The sequence below is a fragment of the Narcine bancroftii genome, chromosome 7 (genome assembly GCF_036971445.1).
Source record: "Narcine bancroftii isolate sNarBan1 chromosome 7, sNarBan1.hap1, whole genome shotgun sequence".
Taxonomy (NCBI): domain Eukaryota; kingdom Metazoa; phylum Chordata; class Chondrichthyes; order Torpediniformes; family Narcinidae; genus Narcine; species Narcine bancroftii.
Genome location: NC_091475.1, coordinates 191,949,156 through 191,971,019, shown reverse-complemented (window position 1 = coordinate 191,971,019; position 21,864 = coordinate 191,949,156). Strand labels below are relative to the sequence as shown.

Here is a 21,864-nt window from a genome sequence, read left to right as displayed (position 1 = left end):
CCATCCAATTTTGCCTGGATCCTTCATGATTTTAAGTAGATCAATTCGATTTCTTCTCAACCTCTCAAGTGCTATTCCAAGAACAAGTGAAGGTTTTCCAGTTTTCATTCAACTACATACCCTCATTGCTGGAACATTCTGTAGAATCCCTTCATTTTTGCAATTTGTGCCAATTATCTTGATTTGGAAATATCTGGTAGCTACTCTTGTCTGTTGTGTAATTACCAACAAAATTTGCATGAATTTTGAATGTAATCCATTGTTTCAAGTTGGCTTACTATTTCGCACAGATCATAGTTTCTTATTGGTGAAAAACTGATTTTTTTTTCCAAGGGAATTTATGGTTTAACTATTTACCTCAGGATAGCCAGGGTGGCAATGATACTGGATCTGGTAACCCAGCTGGATAAAAAGGGAAATCTGCATGTGACTTACGCAGTTTTAGCTGGTTAAACCCTGGCAAATAAGGACAGCAGCTCCAAGTTCCAGTTTCTTCCCAATGATCATCAGGCTCTTGACCCTCCCCCCCCATTACACTAATCATGGACTGCTCAGACACCACCAATGGTTTGTCTGCCCTATAGTAACACCACTCCTCCCCCCCCCCCCCCCCCAACCTTGCATTAAGGTAATGGTGAATATTTTATTTGATCTTTTATAATTATTATCTCTTTTTAATTTAATGTACACCATTGTAATTTTCTCTCCCCCCCCCCCCCCATGAAGTACCTGTACAACTGCAGCAAGTAAGAATTTCAGTGTACATGTAGGTTGTACAACGTATCTGACAATAAATGCCTTATCTATCCTCAGAAGATGCATTTCATAAGTTCTGTGTACAATGAAAAGAGCTTTAGGGTGTCTTTAGATCATGAAAGGTGTCATACAAGTTCCTTCATTTGCAAGGCAAAAAAAAAGGTGGAAAACAAACCTGCATAAAATCTAAAGACTGGATGTAAACAGATTGATACCGAAAGCATGGATAACAGAATTAGCACTTCATTCACATTGTCAGTTGGCATTTACTACATCATCACACAGGAAAATGACAATATTAATGAAGATCTGTTGAACTACTAAAATAATGAGTTGAATCTTTCTGCAGAGGCAGACAACAGTATATTAATTAAGGAAAGCAAGTCAACATCGTATTTGAACATGAAATAGCATCCATTAAAATTTTCTGCCTTGAAATTAATCAGTAATTTTTCCAATTAATTGTATCAAAACCATCTGTTTAGTGACTTTAATCTAGATATACAAAGAGAATCATACTTACAACTTCTCTTGGCAGTAGATATTTGTACCTCCCAATTCCATGGGTGGGCATTGATCTGTACTGCCTCATGTTGGATAGGATATTACCTGAGTGTGCAAAATGTAGAATTCTATCTTGGTGTCAATGTAAAATGGCACAAAACAATTGAGCCCAATCTTTAAAATTAATAAACAGCATTTTTTGTTCTAAAACCTGAACAGGATTGCAATCTCCTTGTTTAGTGATTTGACTAACAGCCCTTCATCTGTGCTTTTATGTAGATTTATTGAGTTTAGAACAATTTTTTAAAAAAATACATAAAATCTGAACACATCATAAAAAGGAAAAAGTGTAGATGAAAGAAATTGATAAAAGAAAATGGAAGACTGCAAACTATAAATGTTTTGATGAACAACAAATCAGTTTATGCCTGAAAGGAAAACATGGGTCAATAATATGGAAAGGTTTTTTTTTTCTTTGGCTTGGCTTCGCGGACGAAGATTTATGGAGGGGGTAAAAAGTCCACGTCAGCTGCAGGCTCGTTTGTGGATGACAAGTCCGATGCGGGACAGGCAGACACGGTTGCAGCGGTTGCAGGGGAAAATTGGTTGGTTGGGGTTGGGTGTTGGGTTTTTCCTCCTTTGCCTTTTGTCAGTGAGGTGGGCTCTGCGGTCTTCTTCAAAGGAGGTTGCTGCCTGCCAAACTGTGAGGCGCCAAGATGCACGGTTTGAGGCGTTATCAGCCCACTGGCGGTGGTCAATGTGGCAGGCACCAAGAGATTTCTTTAGGCAGTCCTTGTACCTTTTCTTTGGTGCACCTCTGTCACGGTGGCCAGTGGAGAGCTCGCCATATAACATGATCTTGGGAAGGCGATGGTCCTCCATTCTGGAGACGTGACCCATCCAGCGCAGCTGGATCTTCAGCAGCGTGGACTCAATGCTGTCGACCTCTGCCATCTCGAGTACTTCGACGTTAGGGATGAAAGCGCTCCAATGGATGTTGAGGATGGAGCGGAGACAACGCTGGTGGAAGCGTTCTAGGAGCCGTAGGTGGTGCCGGTAGAGGACCCATGATTCGGATATGGACCCATGATATGGAAAGGTTAATCAGCATTAAAAGGCTATTGTTTTGGAAAAACATCATCGTCCTTTTTTAACCTTTTGGACTCGGACCCTGTTTTCAGTAGCTACTAATAGGTGCATATACTCCGTGTCCCCATTTTCCCAACCACCAGCTTGGCTCATAATGGTGACCGTACATCTATGGACCAGTCTGGTATACATTATGAAAGGGCTGGAGTCCAAAGGTTTAAAATTAGAAAATTCAGAATTTTGCAGATGGTGGAAATCTGAAAGAAAATATTCAGATTAGCCTGCATTGGAGAGAGGAAACAGTTACCATTTCAGGTCAATTAACTTTCATCAGAACTAATGATGGTGTTATTGTATCAGAGGTACATTACTCCTGCCAGTGAATGTTTTGTAACAAATAAAGAGCATGATAGAACTCATGGGTCTGGTACTGATAAAGCAACAACTTAGAAAGATAAATTTTATTTCCAAAATTTCACAATGTTGGTTGACAAACAAATTAATATTTTGGAATATGGATATTTCATTCTTGGAAATTAGAGGATAGTAATTCTCTACTTGAAGAAACAAAACATGGGTCAAGAATAGACACAATGACCAAGCTCCATGTCTTCTTTGGTAAAGAGGATCAAAATGTATGAATATCTGCACAAAAAAAATTTAAACCACCAACTGACATTAGGGAAGAAATGAAAGGACATCCAAACAAGAAAGGATTTTTAATAATGTCAGTCACTCAATGATTTTTGGCAGTGGTGTGGGTGAAGAGCCTAGGCAGGAAACCTTTTCAGTGACACAAGGTAGATGCAAGCTGAAATACTCTGCTTCCAGGGTCACCTCCAGATCACATGGTCTCTGATGGTTCTCTATGGTAATTGTACTGATCTTCATGTGGCTCTTCCAGATCAAACAAATATGGGAAGGAATTATGAAAGCTTGTCATTGTTTTACAGGTTTATCTTTCCTCTGCTTTGCAAATGGCCCTTGAGCTAGTCTTCAGAACCTTTTAATGAGAAGACGGTTGTAGAAGCTGTTCAATATCGGAGTGAGACTTGGCAATTCAGAGGAGAAATTGCAATTTGAAAACCACAATCTCCAAGTGTTTTTGTACATTAATGCATATTTCAAAAACAAACAATCCAAAACTATAAAAGCCTATGTATTTCTGAATTAAACAGAAATATCTGTTCTTACTCTCCCTCCCCGAAGTTTCCTATTATTAGATTCCTACTCCCTGTATTTGTGATAGAAGATGCCTTAGGAGGGATCAGCAAACTGACCATAGCACTGTGATCTAGAGAGCTAATCAAGAGGAAGAAAGAGATATGTAGTAGTAATTGAGGGTAGTCTAGTCTTGGCACAATTATAGACAATTCTCTGTAAGCGCACTGAAGGCTGTGTTGCCCACCTTGTGCCCAGATTTGGGATATATCATTGGACCAGCAGAAGAATCTGCAGAGGTAAGCAAAGGATCAAATTTTCACAGTCCACATGGGTACCAACGACATAGGCAAAACAAGGATCTAGTGAGGGAATTTGAGCAGCTAGGGTCGAAATGAAAAAAAAAATCTAAAAAGGCAAATTCCAAATTATCCCTGAGCCAGTGTTGATAAGATTAGGAAGTCAAACACATATCTTAAAGATCGGTGTGGGAGAAATGGGTTTAAATTTATGGGATCGTGGCACGAGTTATGGAGAAGAAGGGAGCTGTTCGGATCAGACAGGCACCACCTGAACCATTCAGGGAACAGGGTACTGGCAAATCACATTGTAGTTGGCCAGAGGATCAGATAGCTTTTAAAAGCTAACAGAAGGCAACCAAAAAAGCAATGAAAAGATGAAGGTAAGCTAGCCAGTAATATAAAAAAAATACAAAAAGCTTTCTCGGATATATAGAGTAAAAGTGCGGCAAGAGTGGACATTCGACTGTTGGAGAAGTGGTCATGGAGAATGAAGAAATGGCAGATGAATTCAATAGGATTTTTGCAAAATTTCACTTTAGGAGACATAAATGATGTGCTTGAAATTTAAGAGAGTCAGCAGATAGAAGTGAGTGTAGCTATTATGTTGAAGGTGCTTAGGAGTTTGAAGGGGCTGAAGGTGAACAAAGATTATGAAAACAGTAGTGGTGTTTTTAAAGAACCGCAAGAGTCAAGAATGGTTCCAGAGGACTGAAAAATTGGAAGTGTCAACCCACTCTTTAACAAGGGAGAGGGGTTAAATTCAAGAAATAATAGTCCAGTTGGCATGATTCTCGAGCCCCTTATCAAGGATGAGGTTTTGGGGGTACCTTAAAGCAAATGATAAACAAGGGAGTTTGCTTCAAGGTGCAGCTACACACAGATTGAACCACATCATCAAGTTCACTGACAACATGACCGTGGTGGGCCTTATTGGTAAGAATGAGGAGTCAGCGTATAGAGATGAGGTGCAGTCGCTAACGGACTGGTGCAGAGCCAACAACCTGTATCTGAACATTAATAAAACAAAAGAGATGGTTGTTGACTTCAGGAGGGCCTGGGAGAACCATGCTCTGCTGACCATTGATGGCTTGACCATTGAGGTCATCAAGAGTATAAAGTTCCTTGGAGTGCACTTGGTGGAGAATCTCACCTGGTCCCTTAATACCAGCTCCATACCCAAGAAAGCCCAGCAGCACCTTGACTTTCTGCAAAGGCTATGGAAAGTTCATCTCCCACCCACCATCCTCACCATATTTGTGCAACTATATCACCACCTGGTTTGGAAGCTGTACCACCTCGGACTGCAAGACCCTGCAGTAAAGTCAGCGGAAAAGATCATCGGGAGCTCTCTTCCTACCATGAAGGACATCTACAACATCTGCAGGCGAAAGGCAGTAAACATTGTGAAGGACTCCACATACTCCTCATGTAAACTGTTCTCCCTTCTGCCATCTAGGAAGAGGTACCACAGCACTCAGGCCCTTATGTCCAGATTGGGCAACAGTTCTTTCCTCCAAGCCATTTGAATTCCCACAACATACGTGGAAAATGTACTGTGTGGACTTTACTGCATATCTTAATATTTCAAATATGTTTAATTTTTATTCTAACATATTTATGTAAGCATTCTCTGTGATCCTGGAGAAACACCATCTCGTCTTTACCGTGTAAGCATGGTATGAACAATAAATAAAGATGACTCAATATCTTGCCCAATAAATCTGTTTGAATTCTTTGAGGAATTAACAAGCAGGATGGACAAATAGGAGTCAATAGATGTTGTTTAAATTTTCTGAAGGCCTTTGATATGGTGCCACACAAGGCTGCAAAACAAGATGGAGTCTGTGCTATACAGGAAAGGTACTTAGCATGGATAGATGATTGACTGACTGGCAGAAGGCAAAGAGAAGGAATAAAGAGGGTTTTAACTAGTGGTGTTCTGCAGCGGTCAGTGTTGGGTTTGATGCTTTTCACCTTGCATGTAAATAATTTAGATGACAGATGGATGGCTTTGTGAATGATAGGAAAATAGGTAGAGGGGCAGGCAATGTTGAAGAAGCAGTGGGTCTGCAGAGGGACTTAGTTTGAGAGAATGGGAAAATGGCAGTGGAATACAATGCACTTTGGTAGAAAGAATAAAGTAAACTATTTTCCAAATGGGTAGAGAATTCAGAAAGGAAATCTCAAAAAGGACTTGGAGCCCAAATGTGCAGGATTCCCTCAAGGTTATCCTGCAGGTTAAGTCAATAGCAAGGCAAATGCCAGAGCTCTGCTCAAACCAGACAGTCCACGCTCTGGGTGCCTTTGCAAAAACTTTGAAGAATGCCTATAAGGACTTTACTTTCTGGCAGGACTGGACAGAATGAATGCGGAAGGGATGTTTCCGATGGTAGGGGAGTCTAGAAGCTGGGGCCATGGTTTGAGGATAATAGGCAAACCATTTAGAACCGAGATGAGGAGGAATTTCTTTACCCAGAGGGTGGTGAATCTGTGGAATTCATTGCCACAGAGAGCAGTAGAGGCAGGTTCTTTGAATATATTTAAGAGGGAATTAGATCTATTTCTTCGGTATAAGGGAATTAGGGGTTACGGAGAGAAGGAGGGGACGGGGTACTGAACTTTTAAGATCAGCCATGATCTCATTGAATGGTGGAGCAGGCTCGAAGGGCCGAATGACCTACTCCTGCTCCTACCTTCTATGTTTCTAAATGCAATGTTCATTCAAGAGGACAATACAAGAGGCAAGATGCAATGCTGAGGCTTTACAAAGTGCTGGTCAGACCATATATGGAGTATTGTGAGCAGTTTTGGGCCCCATATCCAAGGAAGGATGAGCTGGCATTGAAGGGTCCAGAGCAAATTTACAAGAATTACTCTGGGGTTTAAAGGGTTAATGTATGAGCAGCTTTTGGCGGCTCAGGGCCTGAAACTCGCTGGAGTTTAGAACCAAGGGGAGGGAGGGGTAGTTGTGGGGGGCTGGTCTCACTCAAGCCTACCAAATATTGAAAAGGCTGGATAAAGTACACATGGAGAAGGTGTTTCCTGTTATGGAAGAGTTTAGGACCTGAGGGCACAGCCTCTGAATAAAAGAATCTTCCTTTAGAACAGAGATGACGAGAAATGTTTTCAAGCTGTGGGTGGTGGATCAACGAAATTTGTTGCCACAGTTAAGTGTGGAAGCGAAATCATTGGACATATTTCACCCAGAGGTTCTTGATTAGTCAGGGTACCAAATATTATGGGGTGAAGGCAAGAGAATGGAACAATACATTAACCATGATTCAAATGGTGGAGCAGACCAGATGGGCCTAACTTTGTTCCTATTTCTAGTGCAACATGCGATAAAATCCTTCAATGTCTCAATCAACATTCATAGCAAGTAGATCACAACAAACAAATCTAATTTGATGTACATTTTTGGCAAAAACCTTATCAACCGTTACTACTAGACCACTGATGAAAATATAATACATAAAGAAGAAAAAGTACACATTGAACAAGTATATTCTGATGTATTCACAATTACTTTTAATATATAATGCCAATTAAAGTGGACAATTTAAAAGGAAAGTTATAAGTTTTATAATTGCACTTAGTTGTCAATTCTACAAATCTGCATCTTAGCACAATTTTTTAAAAATATACTCACCATTAATATCTTTTCTCATACAAATTTCAAAATTATTATCTTAGCTGTTGATAAAGCACATCTTCTGCAGAATTTACACCAATATAGAATTGATTCCTTTGCATTTATTCAAATTATCCTCACGGCTACGCAGTTGCTGAATTTAAACTCTGGAGAATATGTCAAATTTTAAGTGCATTATTGCAGTGATACGACTTAGTCACACTTTTCCCAGGAGTTACATTAACATACAGTAGTCTCATTTTGACAATAAAACCCTGAAAATGTATTCATAAATTGAAAGTTATCAGGTGAAGAAATTCTTTGTCAGATCTAAACTGGCAAATGTTGGTTGTACAAATTCCTCAGGGAGATGCTGCATCTTCATGCTCTACAAGCATGGGAACTGTTAGGTCTGCTTTGTTCATGAATGAGTGAGACAAACACCAGGCTGAGTCGAAATCAGGGTTCTTTGTTCTTTATTACCGGATTGTAACACTTGCAACTAACCATGTTAGTCGGAGAATGCATTCTGCCGTTATCAGCAAAATGGTGATTTTTTATACCCTTGGATACATGCTTAGAACATCATCATATCATTACTTGTCCAATGACTAAAACTGTTGCTATCCTTTCCCTGCTAGCTTCCTGCCTCTCAATCCATCAATGTCTCTCTTATCTTGTAAGTACAAGGATGCATTCACATCTTGTTACAGCCCTGTACAGGGTAACTCCTTACACATTCCCATCTCATGATGTTTTACCTTACAGAACACATCTGCAAAATTGACAATGAACAGCTGTCAAAAAGTTTGGGAAATTCACTGCTTGTGCAGGCATTGAAATATCGAACCCACCTCTCATGCTGAAAATTGTAAACTGGAAAGCTTGAGTTACCAGGAGAGATTTAATTGGGTGGGATGGTTTTCCCTAGAACGAAAGCAGCTAAGGGGTAATTAAATAGAAGTTTCTAAAATCATGAGTGACATATAGTTATAGGTGGATGGACAGAGACCCTTTTCTAGTATAGGGTGTCTAAAATTAAAAAGTTTAAGGAGAGAGGGGAAAAATTAAAAAGGGACCTGAAAGGCAACTTTTCCCACATACAGTAAAACCCCTGTTTTCTGGAATTCAAGAAAGCAAAAAGAGAAAAATCAATTTTAAAAATGTAAAAGAAATCAGAAATAATAGGAAAAATATGCAATAATTGTAACAGTAAATGACCTTTGAAGTAACACATAAACCTTTGGTGAAGATGGGAGCAAATATTCAGCTAGCAGAGTTGTTCAAAGCAGCTGTTTAAATTAAGCTGTGTTTGAATAAAATGGCGTTGCCCAGGATGAAGAGCTGGTTGATGCCACTCGCCGTTAGGCTCTCTTAAAGTGTCTCCTTATCCCTGTAGATTAAGAGTTGGCTCGATTAGAAGCTTTATCTGTAAACTTTGGGGAGTGGTGATTAATTATCTCTGTTACTGTTTGTCCTTTAGGCAGCTCCATGGAGGGGAGGAACCTGCAGATGCAGCGACGGTTAAATGTTTTCAAGGAATGTGACTGAAAATAAAGTAAAATGCTTTAATGTTTATATACTGTATTGATGCAAGTGAAGCTTGTTCAGTGCAAATGAAGCACAGATAGACCCCGACTTACGATGTTTCGAAATTATGAATCAGTTTTGAATAAAGGCAAGTCGGGGTCTACCTGTATCAACGTGGTTGCTATTCCTTCTCTGAAGGAAATGCTTCTGTCCAATCAGCACACACAGATCACTTCCCAATTGTGCTCTGTTGGACCCAATGCCATTTTTACAAAAAAGTAATTTGGAACCCATGAGCAGATTGCCATCGCTGGGGAGGGAAAGAGATTGATGGGAGGTTGCGAAGTGATGACACTGCCCCTAGTTACCAGGTGCCATCTTGGGCTCCTGGCAGCAGCGGAGAAGACCGGTACAGGAAGCCTCCGACTTATAATTTCACCTTACAATGCAAGTTATGGAACTGAACCCCATCGTAAATAGGGATCCATCTACCTGTATAGCATTTTTGTCTTTTATATTTTAATCCAGAGGTCGGCAAAGTAGTTGATGGGACTATCCAAGGGGTCGATAAATGTCTAGGGGTCAAAAGGGGGGTCAATAAACACGGGGGTCGATTATGGCAGTGGTTGTAACAGTAATATTTGGTACTTCATGTCTGACTGGGTTCCCTACAAGGCATTCAGATTAGATATATTTAATCTGATTTGATAGTTCCTATGAAATGACATAAACAACAGTAGAACTAACATCTATTTAACTTTGAACTTGCTTCAATAAAACATTTAAGTCATTTTAGACTATTTATTATTAATCGTTTGTTTACAATATCAAACTTTAATATTGTACGAAATTCTTTTGTCTCAAGTTTGCTGGTCTGCCAAAGCTGTGAACGTGCAAATGAGATGCGCACAAAGCCTCTATTAAATGCATCTTTCTTTTAAGAATTTTTCATAAAATATTTGTACAAATCAAACCGTGTAATAAAGAAATTTTTAAAAATACATTGAAATACAAAAATACATTGAAAACGACAGAGTAAAAATTTCTCTGTGCTAATTAATTTGAATTTCGCACACTCTCTCAGCTGGCTAGATTTCTCCTATCATCTGTTTTCAAGGCCAACTAGTACAGAGACAATCAGTGCCAGTGCGCATTTATTGCCCATAGCTAGCAAAGTGGTGTCAGTGAGCTGATAACTGCAGATTTACTGTGTAAATTTTTCAAAGTTCTAGTAACAGTAATGGCAGCCCCTGATGCTAAGAGTGCAGATAATATTCACAAGAGTATTTGAAATTTGGATTCATACCTTCATTTATGAAGGAAACAATGCCTATGTGCCTGTCATGTGAAAAAAAACTTTCAGTAATGATGCCATAAATCTTGCAAAGATGAAAGACCACCTTGAAAGGGTTCACTCTAATAAGAAAAACAAAGATCTTTATTTTTTTAAGGCACTAAAAAAAAAATCGACCAAATTGAAACTTTTTATATATATATATATATATATATATATATATATAAGTATTTCCCACTGCTGATTATGAAGGAGGACTGAAGGCATCATACAGCATCTCCCTTAATATAGCAATAAAAGGAAAATCACATACCATTGGCAAGGAGATCATAATACCAGCTATTAAAGATGTGATTGAAACATATGAAAAACTATTCTAAAATGTATGCCTTTAAGTGCAATGCCAGTAAGCTGACGCATTGATGAGATGGCCAAATGATGTGGAGAAAACTTTGGGGTCTGAGCTTCAACATTGCAAGTTTTCCATCCAACTCGAGTCAACTTTTGGTAGTTCAAATATTCTCAGGTCTATGTGAGGAATTACATCAAATCATAAACTGCATTGTTGACGAGTTTTTGTTTGCCAACTACCTTAAAGGTGATAAAAAGGTGAGACAATTTTGTGATGCTTAGAAGATTATTTGAAGAAACTCAATGTTCCCCTCGGAATATTACCGACAGTGCACCAGCAATGGTTGGCCTCACTCAAGGAAAAGGTTCCTGATATATGTAGTGTTCACTGTGTATTACACAGACACCATCTTGTAGCCAAAAATCTAAGTGGCGAACTGCATGCTGCCTTAAAAGTGTGTATCTGGTCAGTCAATAAAATTAAAGAGCATCCTCTGAATTCGTGACTGCAATGTTGTGTGGAAAAAAAAAAGGATAATACTTTTAACCAACTACTTTTGCACACAGAGGCAAGGTGGTTGTCAAGAGCTGATTGCTTGCAAAGACTTAATCGACTTGTATGACTCAACTGTAGAGTTTCTTACAAATTTGGACCCATCACTATGTGACGAGTTGAAAAAGTGCAAAAACCATTTGTTCCATTTGGCAAACCTATATTAAAAATTTAATGAAATACAGAAACGTCTGCAAGGTAAAGATGTTTCAGTTATTATTCAAGCCCAAACAATTCTAATAGGCTTCCAAGCTAAAATGGGCCTTTTTAAAATCTTCATTGGTACATCGAGATTATAGGTATATTTCAAACTTACGGCAACTGGAAAAAGAAGATGAAAACATTTCCGACTGTGATCTAAAGATATACATGAATCACTTAGAAAAATTCAAGGAAGACTTTAAAGTACGTTTTGAAGACCTGGAGAAAATGCACGTACCCGACTTGATTGTTACACTGTCTGATTTGGAAATGGAAAATGCAAACACTGAATTTCACTTACAAGATGTGCTCGTTGATATGTGTGTGGATCTCGAAGATAAATCATTGCAAAAGTAAAAGCCTCAGTGACTATTGGAGCAAATACTAATACTAAATATCCCAAGCTTAGTGCAGCAGTTGAGCCATTTTTACTTGTATTCCTAAATTCATACATTGTTTTAGCCAGAAGCAAATGCAATTCTAACAAAGCAGAACAGAATGAACCTGCAAGATCGTGGTGACTTACAGCTAAAACCTCACCCATCTCCAACCAAATATCAATGCCCTTGCAACTATTCAAACATATCCCTCCCATTAACAAAGCCAAGCAATTCAACAAAAAAAAAACAAGTTAATTTATTTTTAATGTGTTTGATATCATCTAAATTAATTAGGAAGTTTTTCTATTATTCACATTAAATACATCCAGTATAGGAACAGAAATAGAAACTGAGAAGGAATAGATCAGTAATGAAGGAAAAGGACGAATAAATTATTACCTTTAAATAGAAGTTTAAAATTGATAATATTTATTTATTTATTTTACATGCTGGGGAGGGGGGGGGGGGGTCAATGAGAGATCAAGGATTCCACGAAGTCATCGATGGTTTAAAAAGTTTGCCGACCCCCGTTTTAAATCATTTATTCTTAATGCAAACGTATCAGTTCGGTATTGTAAAAGTTTGAAGCAACTGGAAAATACACTTCCATAGCATCTATCAATCCGCATAGGTGCTGGATACCAAGGGTTTTACTGAATATGGAATCAGCTGTCAAAAAAAGTACAAAATCTGGTATAATTACAATGTTTAAAAGACAATTGAACAGGAAAATGAATGTCAAAGGCTCTTTGGGAAATGGGTTGAACACAGGCAAATGGAACCAGGTCAGATTAGCACCTTGGACAGTATGGATCAGTTGGGCAGAAGGGTGTCTCTTAATGCTGCATGACTCTATGATCTGCCCACATGCACACTTCCAAGTTGAGCATCTTTTCAATACTATTATAACATAATTATACATGTAATATACATGTTTAGCCAGGGCATCAAAGGAGAGAAAGCCAAGCAGTGGGGAGGAGTGGGAAAATGGATCAGCCCATGATTAAATGGCAGGGCAGACTTGATGGGCTGAATAGCTTATTTCTGCTTCGATACCTTATGGTCTTATAATTAACTACCCTCTACATATTGAGCCTATTCAATTCCCCTGAAAACTTGAATACAGAAAAAGATTAAAATGCTGAGACTAATCAATGCAGGACCAGCTAAAACCAAATCCAAATCTACTGAAAACTTTCTTCTAATTCTCAACACATCAGTGCAGATTTACTCATAATTCACCAGATATTAATGTATAAAGGTGGAGAGCTTTCCCAAAGTTCAGGTGAACACTTGATTCAGATTTTCCAAGAATAATGATGGTAAAACTCTTATTGAATGCTGTCATTTCTCAGTGAAAATAAAACCTTTCAGACTTCTGCGCATCTATAATTTAGCAAAGGGACTCTACAAGACACTGAGTGATTCAATGTTCCTTTAGATTAGTGATTCCCAAAGTGGGCAGGGGGCAGTGACGAAAGACTTGCAAATTTATTCAGGTATATTGTGGAGAGCATTCTAAGTGGTTGCATCACTGCCTGGTATGCAGGTGCCAATGCACAGGACAGGAAAATATGACTGTTCAGAGAGTTGTTAACTCAGCTAGCACCATCATGGACATCAGTCTTCACTCCATTGTGGACATCTACATAAGGCAGTGTCTTAAGAAACCAGCTTCTATCCTCGAGGACCCTCACCACCCAAGCCATGCCCTCTTCACACTCAGGAAAGTGGTACAGGAGCCTGAAGATGAAACTCCCAGCAGCACAAACAACTTCTTCCCCTGTGCCATCATATTTCTGAATGGACAGTGAACCACAGACGCTACTTCACTTTTTCTTCTTTTTGCACGAATTTATTTTTAAAATATAATTTATAGCAACATTGGCACGCAAAAACAACAAATTTTGTGACATGTTCATGGCAATGAATTCTGATTCTGCTATTTAGAATTAAATGGTAGAGGGGGTCATAGAGGCACATGGATTGGACCATTTAACTGAGCAAATCATTCCAAAGTATTTATATTATTTTCAATTGTACATTTATCTATTTGTGCAATTATTATGTTCTGTGTATGGTGTACGGGCATGCACCATGGTCCAGAGAAACACTGCTTCGTCTGGTTGTACATGTACAGTCAGATAATAATAAAACTTCAACTATTTTTCTCTTACATTCTTTTAGCAAGGCGATATTGTTATTACAAATGAAATTTTAAAAAACAAAAAAATCACTCTAACCTGTTAACAACAAAGGTGGCTGACTTAAAGATGTAAACCTGAAAAGGAAAACAAACAATGTGAAAAGCCATTTTATGCTGCAAAGAGCCAGTTAATTTATAATTTAGAGTCACAGATTCATTCAGCATGGAACATGCACTTTGGCCCAACTTATCAATGCTGGCCTTAATTTGAAAATCACAATAGTTTCATTCAAATAAATTATTTAAATTAAATAAATTAATCAGCAGGTCAGGCAGTATGCATGGACAGTTAATGTTTTAGGGTTGGGATCCTTTATTGAGTCTAGCTTTATTTCACAAATTTCTCTTTCTCAAAAACCATTAAATTATATTGCCATACATGTTTGAAATATTTTGTCTAATCACAGACCTGCCACCCATCTACCAGCCACCATTATGTCAACCTTCTTCAGGAGCTCTATTGGGAGCGTCCTGCCGGCAGTGTCACAGCGTGGTACGGTTGATGCAGAGAAATGGATTGGAGGTCAATCCACAGGACCATAAGAATGGCAGAGAAGATCATTACTGGAGTTTCCCTCCCTCCCAATGACGTGATCTATCCGGATCGTGGTCTGAAGAAGCACACAAAATCATTGAGGACTCTTTACACCTGCAGATAGCATCTTTCAGATGCTCCCATGCGGAAAGAGATGCCGGAGTATCAGAGCCAGCTGCACAAGTCTGACGAACAGCTTCATCCCATGGGCATTGAGAATGTTGACGACCAAAGGAACTGCATACACTGACTGTCCAAGACTCTCTTATTCATGAAACAACATTTATTTATTTGTATATATGAATACTTGTCCTACATATGTATTGTTTGTACGTGTATTATGTCTGGTTGTATGTCTGTGTGTTTTGCACCGAGGACCGGAGAACAATATTTCATTTGGTTGTACGAGTCATCAAGACTGGAAATTTAAAATTCATCATCAGATGACAATAAATTTGACCATTTTATTATAATTATGTACTTTTTCTTCTGGTCTAAGACTACCTTTAACTTTTGTGGTTAACCCTGAGTGGCTCCTCCTCTTTCCTGTTGAAACACCCCAAAGGTGAAGCAGCAATTAAGTAGCATTTTAATTTTAATTTAGTGTTTTGCATTTGGTGCTCACAGTGCATCTCCTCTACAGTGGTGGTGGGTGGGTGGGTGGGGGGGGGGGGGGGGGGGGAAGAAGAGAGAAAAAAAAAAATCAAACACATACAAGCTGACTGCTGAACACCTCCGTTCAGTTTGCAAGGGTGACCCTGAGCTTCCATGAGTCTGCTGCTCTAATTCTCCAGTCCACTCCTTTGGTCTCTTACATCATTCCAGTAAAACCTAATGCAAGATTAAGGAATACTGATGAGGCATGTTATGGCTCTCAGGAGTTTACGCTGAATTCAAAAATGTCAGGTAACCAGCCTTCACGCTCTGTATTATCATTTTATCTTTGAATTTTCCTTTACAAACTTTGGAAGCCAAAAAAGGAAATTGAATAGCAAATAAACAATGCAGAAAATGTTTTAAATTGTCAACAGGTTTGGAGGAAGCAAAATATAGTTAATGTTTCAGGTTGATGACCTTTCATCAGTTCATCAAATAGAAATGCTAACTTCATTTCTCTCTAGATGCTGCCTGACCTGCTAAGTATTTCAGCTTTTAATTTAGGAGTGAAATGGGAACACTTTAAAATGTACAGAAAAGGTGGCATATATTGTCAGTAGATGCCAGAACTTTCAATGATGATAAACCACACCATATATACCAGCCACAATAGTCTCTCTATTTAGAATAAAGAATGTTACAATTACATCACCCAACCATCAAAATTTACTCTGTGCTAAAGATGATTTTTGCTCCAAATTCTTCCTGTTACACTGGATAATTTTTTCAAAATGTTTGCTTCCTTTTGAAGCAACTTCATTAAGATAGGCAACTTCAAGCTGAACACAAAACCAATTTCAGATTTGCTGCATCACATTGGAAGTTGGAGAAACATTAAATTAACTTTTATTGAATATAGAATGTTTAATCACATCATGCTGCTGACACATGATGTTAGTTCAACCGACCCAAAAATGTTTTGTTGCTGATTTTCACTTGTGCTCTGCATCTGATGCCTCTCATGTCAGTCCAACAATAGTTGGCCAGCACTGATGGATTCCAGTTGCCTTGATAACACTTTTCCATGGCTGCAATGTCCTGGTGAAACCTTTCACCAAGTTTGTAACTGACTGCACCAAGATCAGCAAGGAAGACATCCAAATATGAATGCAGAAAATGAATTTACAATGACATGTTGCACTTCGTTGTTTTATATGCTTGAAGTGGACTTAAAATAGGAAATCACAAAAATAGGTTATATCTTAAAAAATGTATGTGATAGAAAATTTTTAAGCTGATTTTCGTGATCAGTTGCCCAAAATCCACAAGATGCACCTAAAAGTGTTCAGGAAGCAAAATCTTCGGGGGGTGTGGCAAGATGGTGTAGAAGAAAGACGTGTAATTCCACCTTTCCCCAGCTCGATTCTTAAGTACCCAATTTTAAAAATTACAAAAATGGTTAAAAATAGTTTTTATAGCCTTCTGAATAAGAGTGATGTAATATGGCTACTAATGTGAAGAAATCTAAAGCTCAACTTCAGAAAAAACTACTTTATAAAAGTGTAGAATTGAGGCCTACCTGCACAGTTGAACCCACAGAGTTGGCATTGGGAGCCTCCAAACCTCAGAGAACTGCCCGTTTGAGTTTGACGCCGGCGCCGACCCTGCAGTTGCAAGATGGCGCCAGCACATTGGTAAGTTCGGCTGCATGGGTGGACCGACCAACAGAGGATCCTGTGAGCCCGCAATACCGCCTGGTGGCCCGGAGACGCGCAGTGTCGCATCGGAAGACGCACCTGCGCATTCAACGGTTCTGCGCGGTGCGTGAACATTTGAAAAAGGTGTGGGCTGTGGGAGAGCCCAAACGGCGGCGGCCTGATGAGGTCGGTGTGCCGCCGTCGGGTATCCAAACCCACAGCCGCACAGGTAAAGGACCTATTGTGCCTGAGGAGGAAGAGGAACTTGCCTTGCTGGAATCTACTCAGGAGGAGGAGTCTGAAGTTAGAGAAGGTAGGTCTCAAAAGATGGTTATGGATCCTGAACTGGACTCAGTGTTCACTGTTTTGGAAGGGATTGCTTGTCAAATGGAGAATATGTCAAAACAAATGATTTATGGAGGTGAAAACAAAAATGAATACTTTGTGTGATGAAATGACAACTTTGAAACAAGAAATGACTGTAGTTAAAAGTGATATTAACAGATGTATAAAATCTGTTGATACTGTACAAGATAATTTTTTTAAAAATTGAAATATCTTTCTCTGAATGTCAAAATCAGGTGGAGCGTAATAGGGAAAAAAATGTAGGATTCCTTTGCAGACTGGAAAATTCAAAAAAGGGATTTATTGAAGATTAATTCGTTGCAAAATCAAAACCAGAGGAATAATGTGGTCTTCCAGAGGATATTGAAGGTTCTGATCCAATAAAAATCTTTAAGCACTGGATTCCTTGGGCAAGGAGTTTTTTCCTGAAGGTTTAGAATTGGATCGAGCTCATAGAGCATTGAGGAAGAAACCACTTCCAGGATAAACACCGAGAGCGGTTCTGATTCGTTGTTTGAAATATCAAGATAGAGAGATGATCTTACGAATGGCAGTACAGAAAGCATGGCAAAGTCAATCTCCGTTGATGGTTCAAAATAAGAGTGTTTTTCTATGCTGATTTGAGTCAGGGGGTTATTAGAAAACGATGGGAATTTAATTCAGCTAAAGATGTACTGTGGCGTAAGTGTTATAAGTTTGCCTTTCGTTATCCTGCAATTTTGAAAGTTTTTTATGGAAATTTTCAATCCCAATTTTTGAGAATGATCACGATGCTTTGGTTTTTGCTAATTCATTGCCAGAATTGTGAAAGAATGGTCAGTCTTCACCATCGTCTCCTAAGAGGAGAGTAAATGGAAATGGGTATGGGAAGAATGGCAAGAATGGAAAGAAGAGCTGACACAAAGTCTTCTTGACATTGAAGACCGGAACAATCATTGGGTTTGGAATCATTGGGCTGAATGTATCTATTATATTTGATTGTCCTTATTTAAATAATGAGTATGCGTCTTGCTGGGGGAGGGGGGGGGGTGGTGACACCGACAGCTTTGATAGTCGTCTGCCACTAGTGGATTTACCACACCCAAATTTTTAGGGTGTTACTACCTTTGGGTGGATTTTTAAATTTTTGGGTTACTTTTACTTTTTGAGGGGGAGAAAGGGGGAAAAATACTTTTTTCCCCTTTCTCTCTCCTTTTTTTTCTTTTTGTCTATTAAGGTTTTTTTTATTTTGAAGATTTATAAGGGGGAGTGTTACTTTATAGTCTGTAAATATATTAATAGTTAGTAAAAATGTCTACTTTGAATTTTGCAACTTTTAATGTTCAGTGATTAAATAATCCAATTAAGCGAAAGCGGGTATTGGTTTACATATTAAAAAATGAAAATTGATATTGCCTTTTTACAAGAGACACATTTGACCGAAAAGTAACATTTGAAATTGAAGAGAAACTGGGTTGGACATGTGTTTTATTCTTCTTTTAATTCTAAGGCAAGAGGGGTAGCGATTTTGATTCATAAAAATTTACCATTTGAACTGGAATTGTCAGAGGGAAATGTTGGGAGAATTTTATGAGTGAATTGTAAAAGTTTTGCTGAATCTTGGACTTTATTTAATCTTTATGCACCTAATATAGATGATGAGCGGTTTATTTCAGAAGCTTTTTTATTGTTAACTAGAGCTACGAAAATATTTTAGTTGGGGGAAATTTTAATTGTGTTTTGGACCCTTTATTGGATAGAAATCCGAAAAGTATAAGGAAATCAAAGTTGGCAACACAAATTGGTGCGTTGATGAAAGATTTAAATCTGGTAGATATTTGGAGAAAGGTTAATCCTACAGAGAAAGATTTTTCTTTTTATTCTTCACGACATGATTCGTTTTCTAGAATAGATTTGTTTTTGGTATCAGCACACTTACAGGCATGGGTGAGGCCAAATTTGGAGTACTGTGTACAGTTTTGGTCACCAAATTATAGGAAAGATGTAAACAAAATAGAGAGAGTGCAGAGAAGGTTCACGAGAATGTTGACAGGATTTCAGGGTCTGAGTTACAGGGAAAGGTTGTGCAGACTAGGGCTTTTTTCTCTGGAGTGTAGAAGATTGAGGGGGGACTTGATAGTGGTGTTTAAGATTTTAAAAGGGACAGACAGAGTAAATGTGGAGAGGCTTTTTCAATTAAGAGTGGGGGAGATTCAAACTAGAGGGTATGGTTTAAGATTGAAGGGGAAAATGATAAGGGAAACATGAGGGGAAATTTCTTTACGCAAAGGGTGGTGGGGATGTGGAATGAGCTTCCGGCAGACGTGGTTGAGGCGGGATCATTGGTAATATTTAAGGAAATACTGGATCGTTACATGGATAGGAGGGGACTAGAGGGGTATGGACTGGGTGCTGGTCAGTGGGACTAGGAGGGTGGGGATTTGCTACGGCATGGACTAGTAGGGCCGAACTGGCCTGTTCTGTGCTGTAAGTGGTTATATGGTTATATAGTATTGCAAGCTGAATATAAAAGTAGAGTTACATCAGACCATTCGTTATTATTCTTTTCTTGTGAAGGTTCGGAAGTAGTACGTTTGTCGCACAGAAGGAGGTTTAATGCAATGTTACTGAAAAAAGAGTTTGTTACTTTTATTAAAGAACATATCACTTTATTTCTGACTGAGAATGCTAATTCTGTGGATAGTCATTTTGTATTATGAGACGCTTTGAAAGCTTATTTGAAAGGGCAGATCATTAGTTATTCTACGAAAGTTAAGAAACAATATATGGCAGAAAGTTTAAGGTTGGAAAAGCAGATTGCTGAGTTAGAGAAAGATTTTCAGAACGGAGTGACAGAAGACAAAAAAAGCTGACTTAGCGAAGTTGAAATTACATTATAATACATTACAAACTTATCAGTTTGAGCGCTTAATTAATCGATCCAAACAACATTATTATGAGTTGGGAGAGAGAGCTCATAAGGTACTTGCTTGGCAACTGAAAACTGAACAGACATCTCGGACTATTAATGCTGTTCAACTGAATTTAACAATTACCTATAAGCCTCAGGAAATTAATGACCAGTTTTATTCATTTTAATCAAAAATTATATACTTCTGAGGGGAAGCAGGACAATGATTCTATTGAATCTTATTTATCTAAATTAACGTTACCGGTATTAGAAGAGAAGATGTTCAGGAATTGGAATCCACATTTACAAATTTTGGAATTAAGGAGGCTATACAGGAATTGCCAAATGGAAAGGCTCCAGGGGATGATGGATTTTCTGTGGAATTTTATAATTTTTTTAATGATGATTTATCTAATGTATTTGGAGATGTGTTATATTCTTCATTCATAACCTTCATCCCTCTAATTTCATCGTTTTGCCTAATAGTCTGAGCCAACGGTTCAATAGCCAACGCAAGTAAGGCTATGAGGATCAGACGCTACCGGAATCTTGTTCAAGTGTTTTAATAACTCTTATCCCAAAAAAGATAGAGATCCACTAAAAGTGTCTTCATATAGGCCTATTTCCCTATTAAATGTAGATTATAAAATTTTAGCGAAAGTATTAGCTAACAGACTTGCTAAGTATTTACCCAAGTTGATACATACTGATCAAACAGGTTTTATTAAAAATAGAAATGCATCAGATAATATTCTTCAATCAATTACTTTGGTCATTGCATACCGAAATCAGCCTAACTATCCTATGGTGGTTGCACTAGATGCAGAAAAGGCTTTTGATAGGGTTGAATGGGATTTTTTATTTAAGATGTTTGAAAAGTTTAAATTCGGCCTTTTTTATTGGTTAGGTTAAAGCTTTATATACAAACCCGATTGCCAGGGTGATGACAAATGGTCAGGTTTCTTTACCATTTAAGTTGACTCATTCAACTCAGCAGAGCTGCCCATTGTCACCAGCCTTACTTGCTTTGGCTATTGAACCGTTGGCTCAGACTATTAGGCAAAACGATAAAATAAGAGGGATGATGATTATGAATGAAGAATACAAGATCAATTTATTTACAGATGATGTTTTGAAATATTTGACGGAACCGAAACAGTCGTTGAAGCAGTTACAAGAGTGATTGTCGAAATTTGGAGAAGTATCCGGATATAAAGTTAATTGGGATAAGAGTGAAATTTTACCAGTCGGAATAGGAGATTATTCTGAATTTAAAACTATTACAAAATTAAAGTGGACAAATAAAATTAAATATTTGCCTGTGTTTGTAGTTGCTAACTATCAGTCATTGTATCAGTTAAATTATGTGCCTATACTAAATCGAATTAAAGCGGATTTGATTAAATGGAAAGATCTTCCATTAACTTTGATTGGCCAGGTAAATTGTATTAAAATGAATATTTTTCCCCGAATCCAATATTTATTTCAGTCAATACCTTGTTTACTTTCAAAGGGCTTTTTTCAGGATCTGAATAAGGCAGTGTGGGAGTTTTATGGAAGGGTAAATTAGCTCGAGTGGCATTGCATAAACTTTCATGGAAATATGCATTGGGTAGACTTCAGTTACCACATTTTCAAAATTATTATGAAGCAGCCCAGTTGAAATTTATTAGTAGATTGATAGATTTAGATCAACCCCCTAGCTGGGCTAGGGTGGAAATGGCATGTATTTCTGAGGCTGAGGTACATCAATTTATATTTAATTGGAATTCAAATTTGTTACAGGAACATAATATGCCAGCATTGAAACATTTGTTAAAGATTTGGATTAAAAGAAATATG

At 38.2% G+C, this 21,864-nt stretch overlaps 1 protein-coding gene across 1 annotated transcript in view; it reads right to left on the bottom strand.

The window, feature by feature from the left end:
* LOC138739534 (large ribosomal subunit protein mL48-like) overlaps nucleotides 1-21,864 on the bottom strand; it is a 45,018-nt gene that overhangs the window by 18,209 nt on the left and 4,945 nt on the right. The window contains exons 3-5 of the mRNA XM_069891807.1: nucleotides 13,996-14,033; nucleotides 10,280-10,389; nucleotides 1,280-1,365 (exon numbers count right to left, since the gene is read on the bottom strand). Of these exons, the coding sequence (XP_069747908.1) occupies nucleotides 1,280-1,365; nucleotides 10,280-10,389; nucleotides 13,996-14,033 (234 nt within the window). The remainder of the gene's footprint in view (nucleotides 1-1,279; nucleotides 1,366-10,279; nucleotides 10,390-13,995; nucleotides 14,034-21,864) is intronic.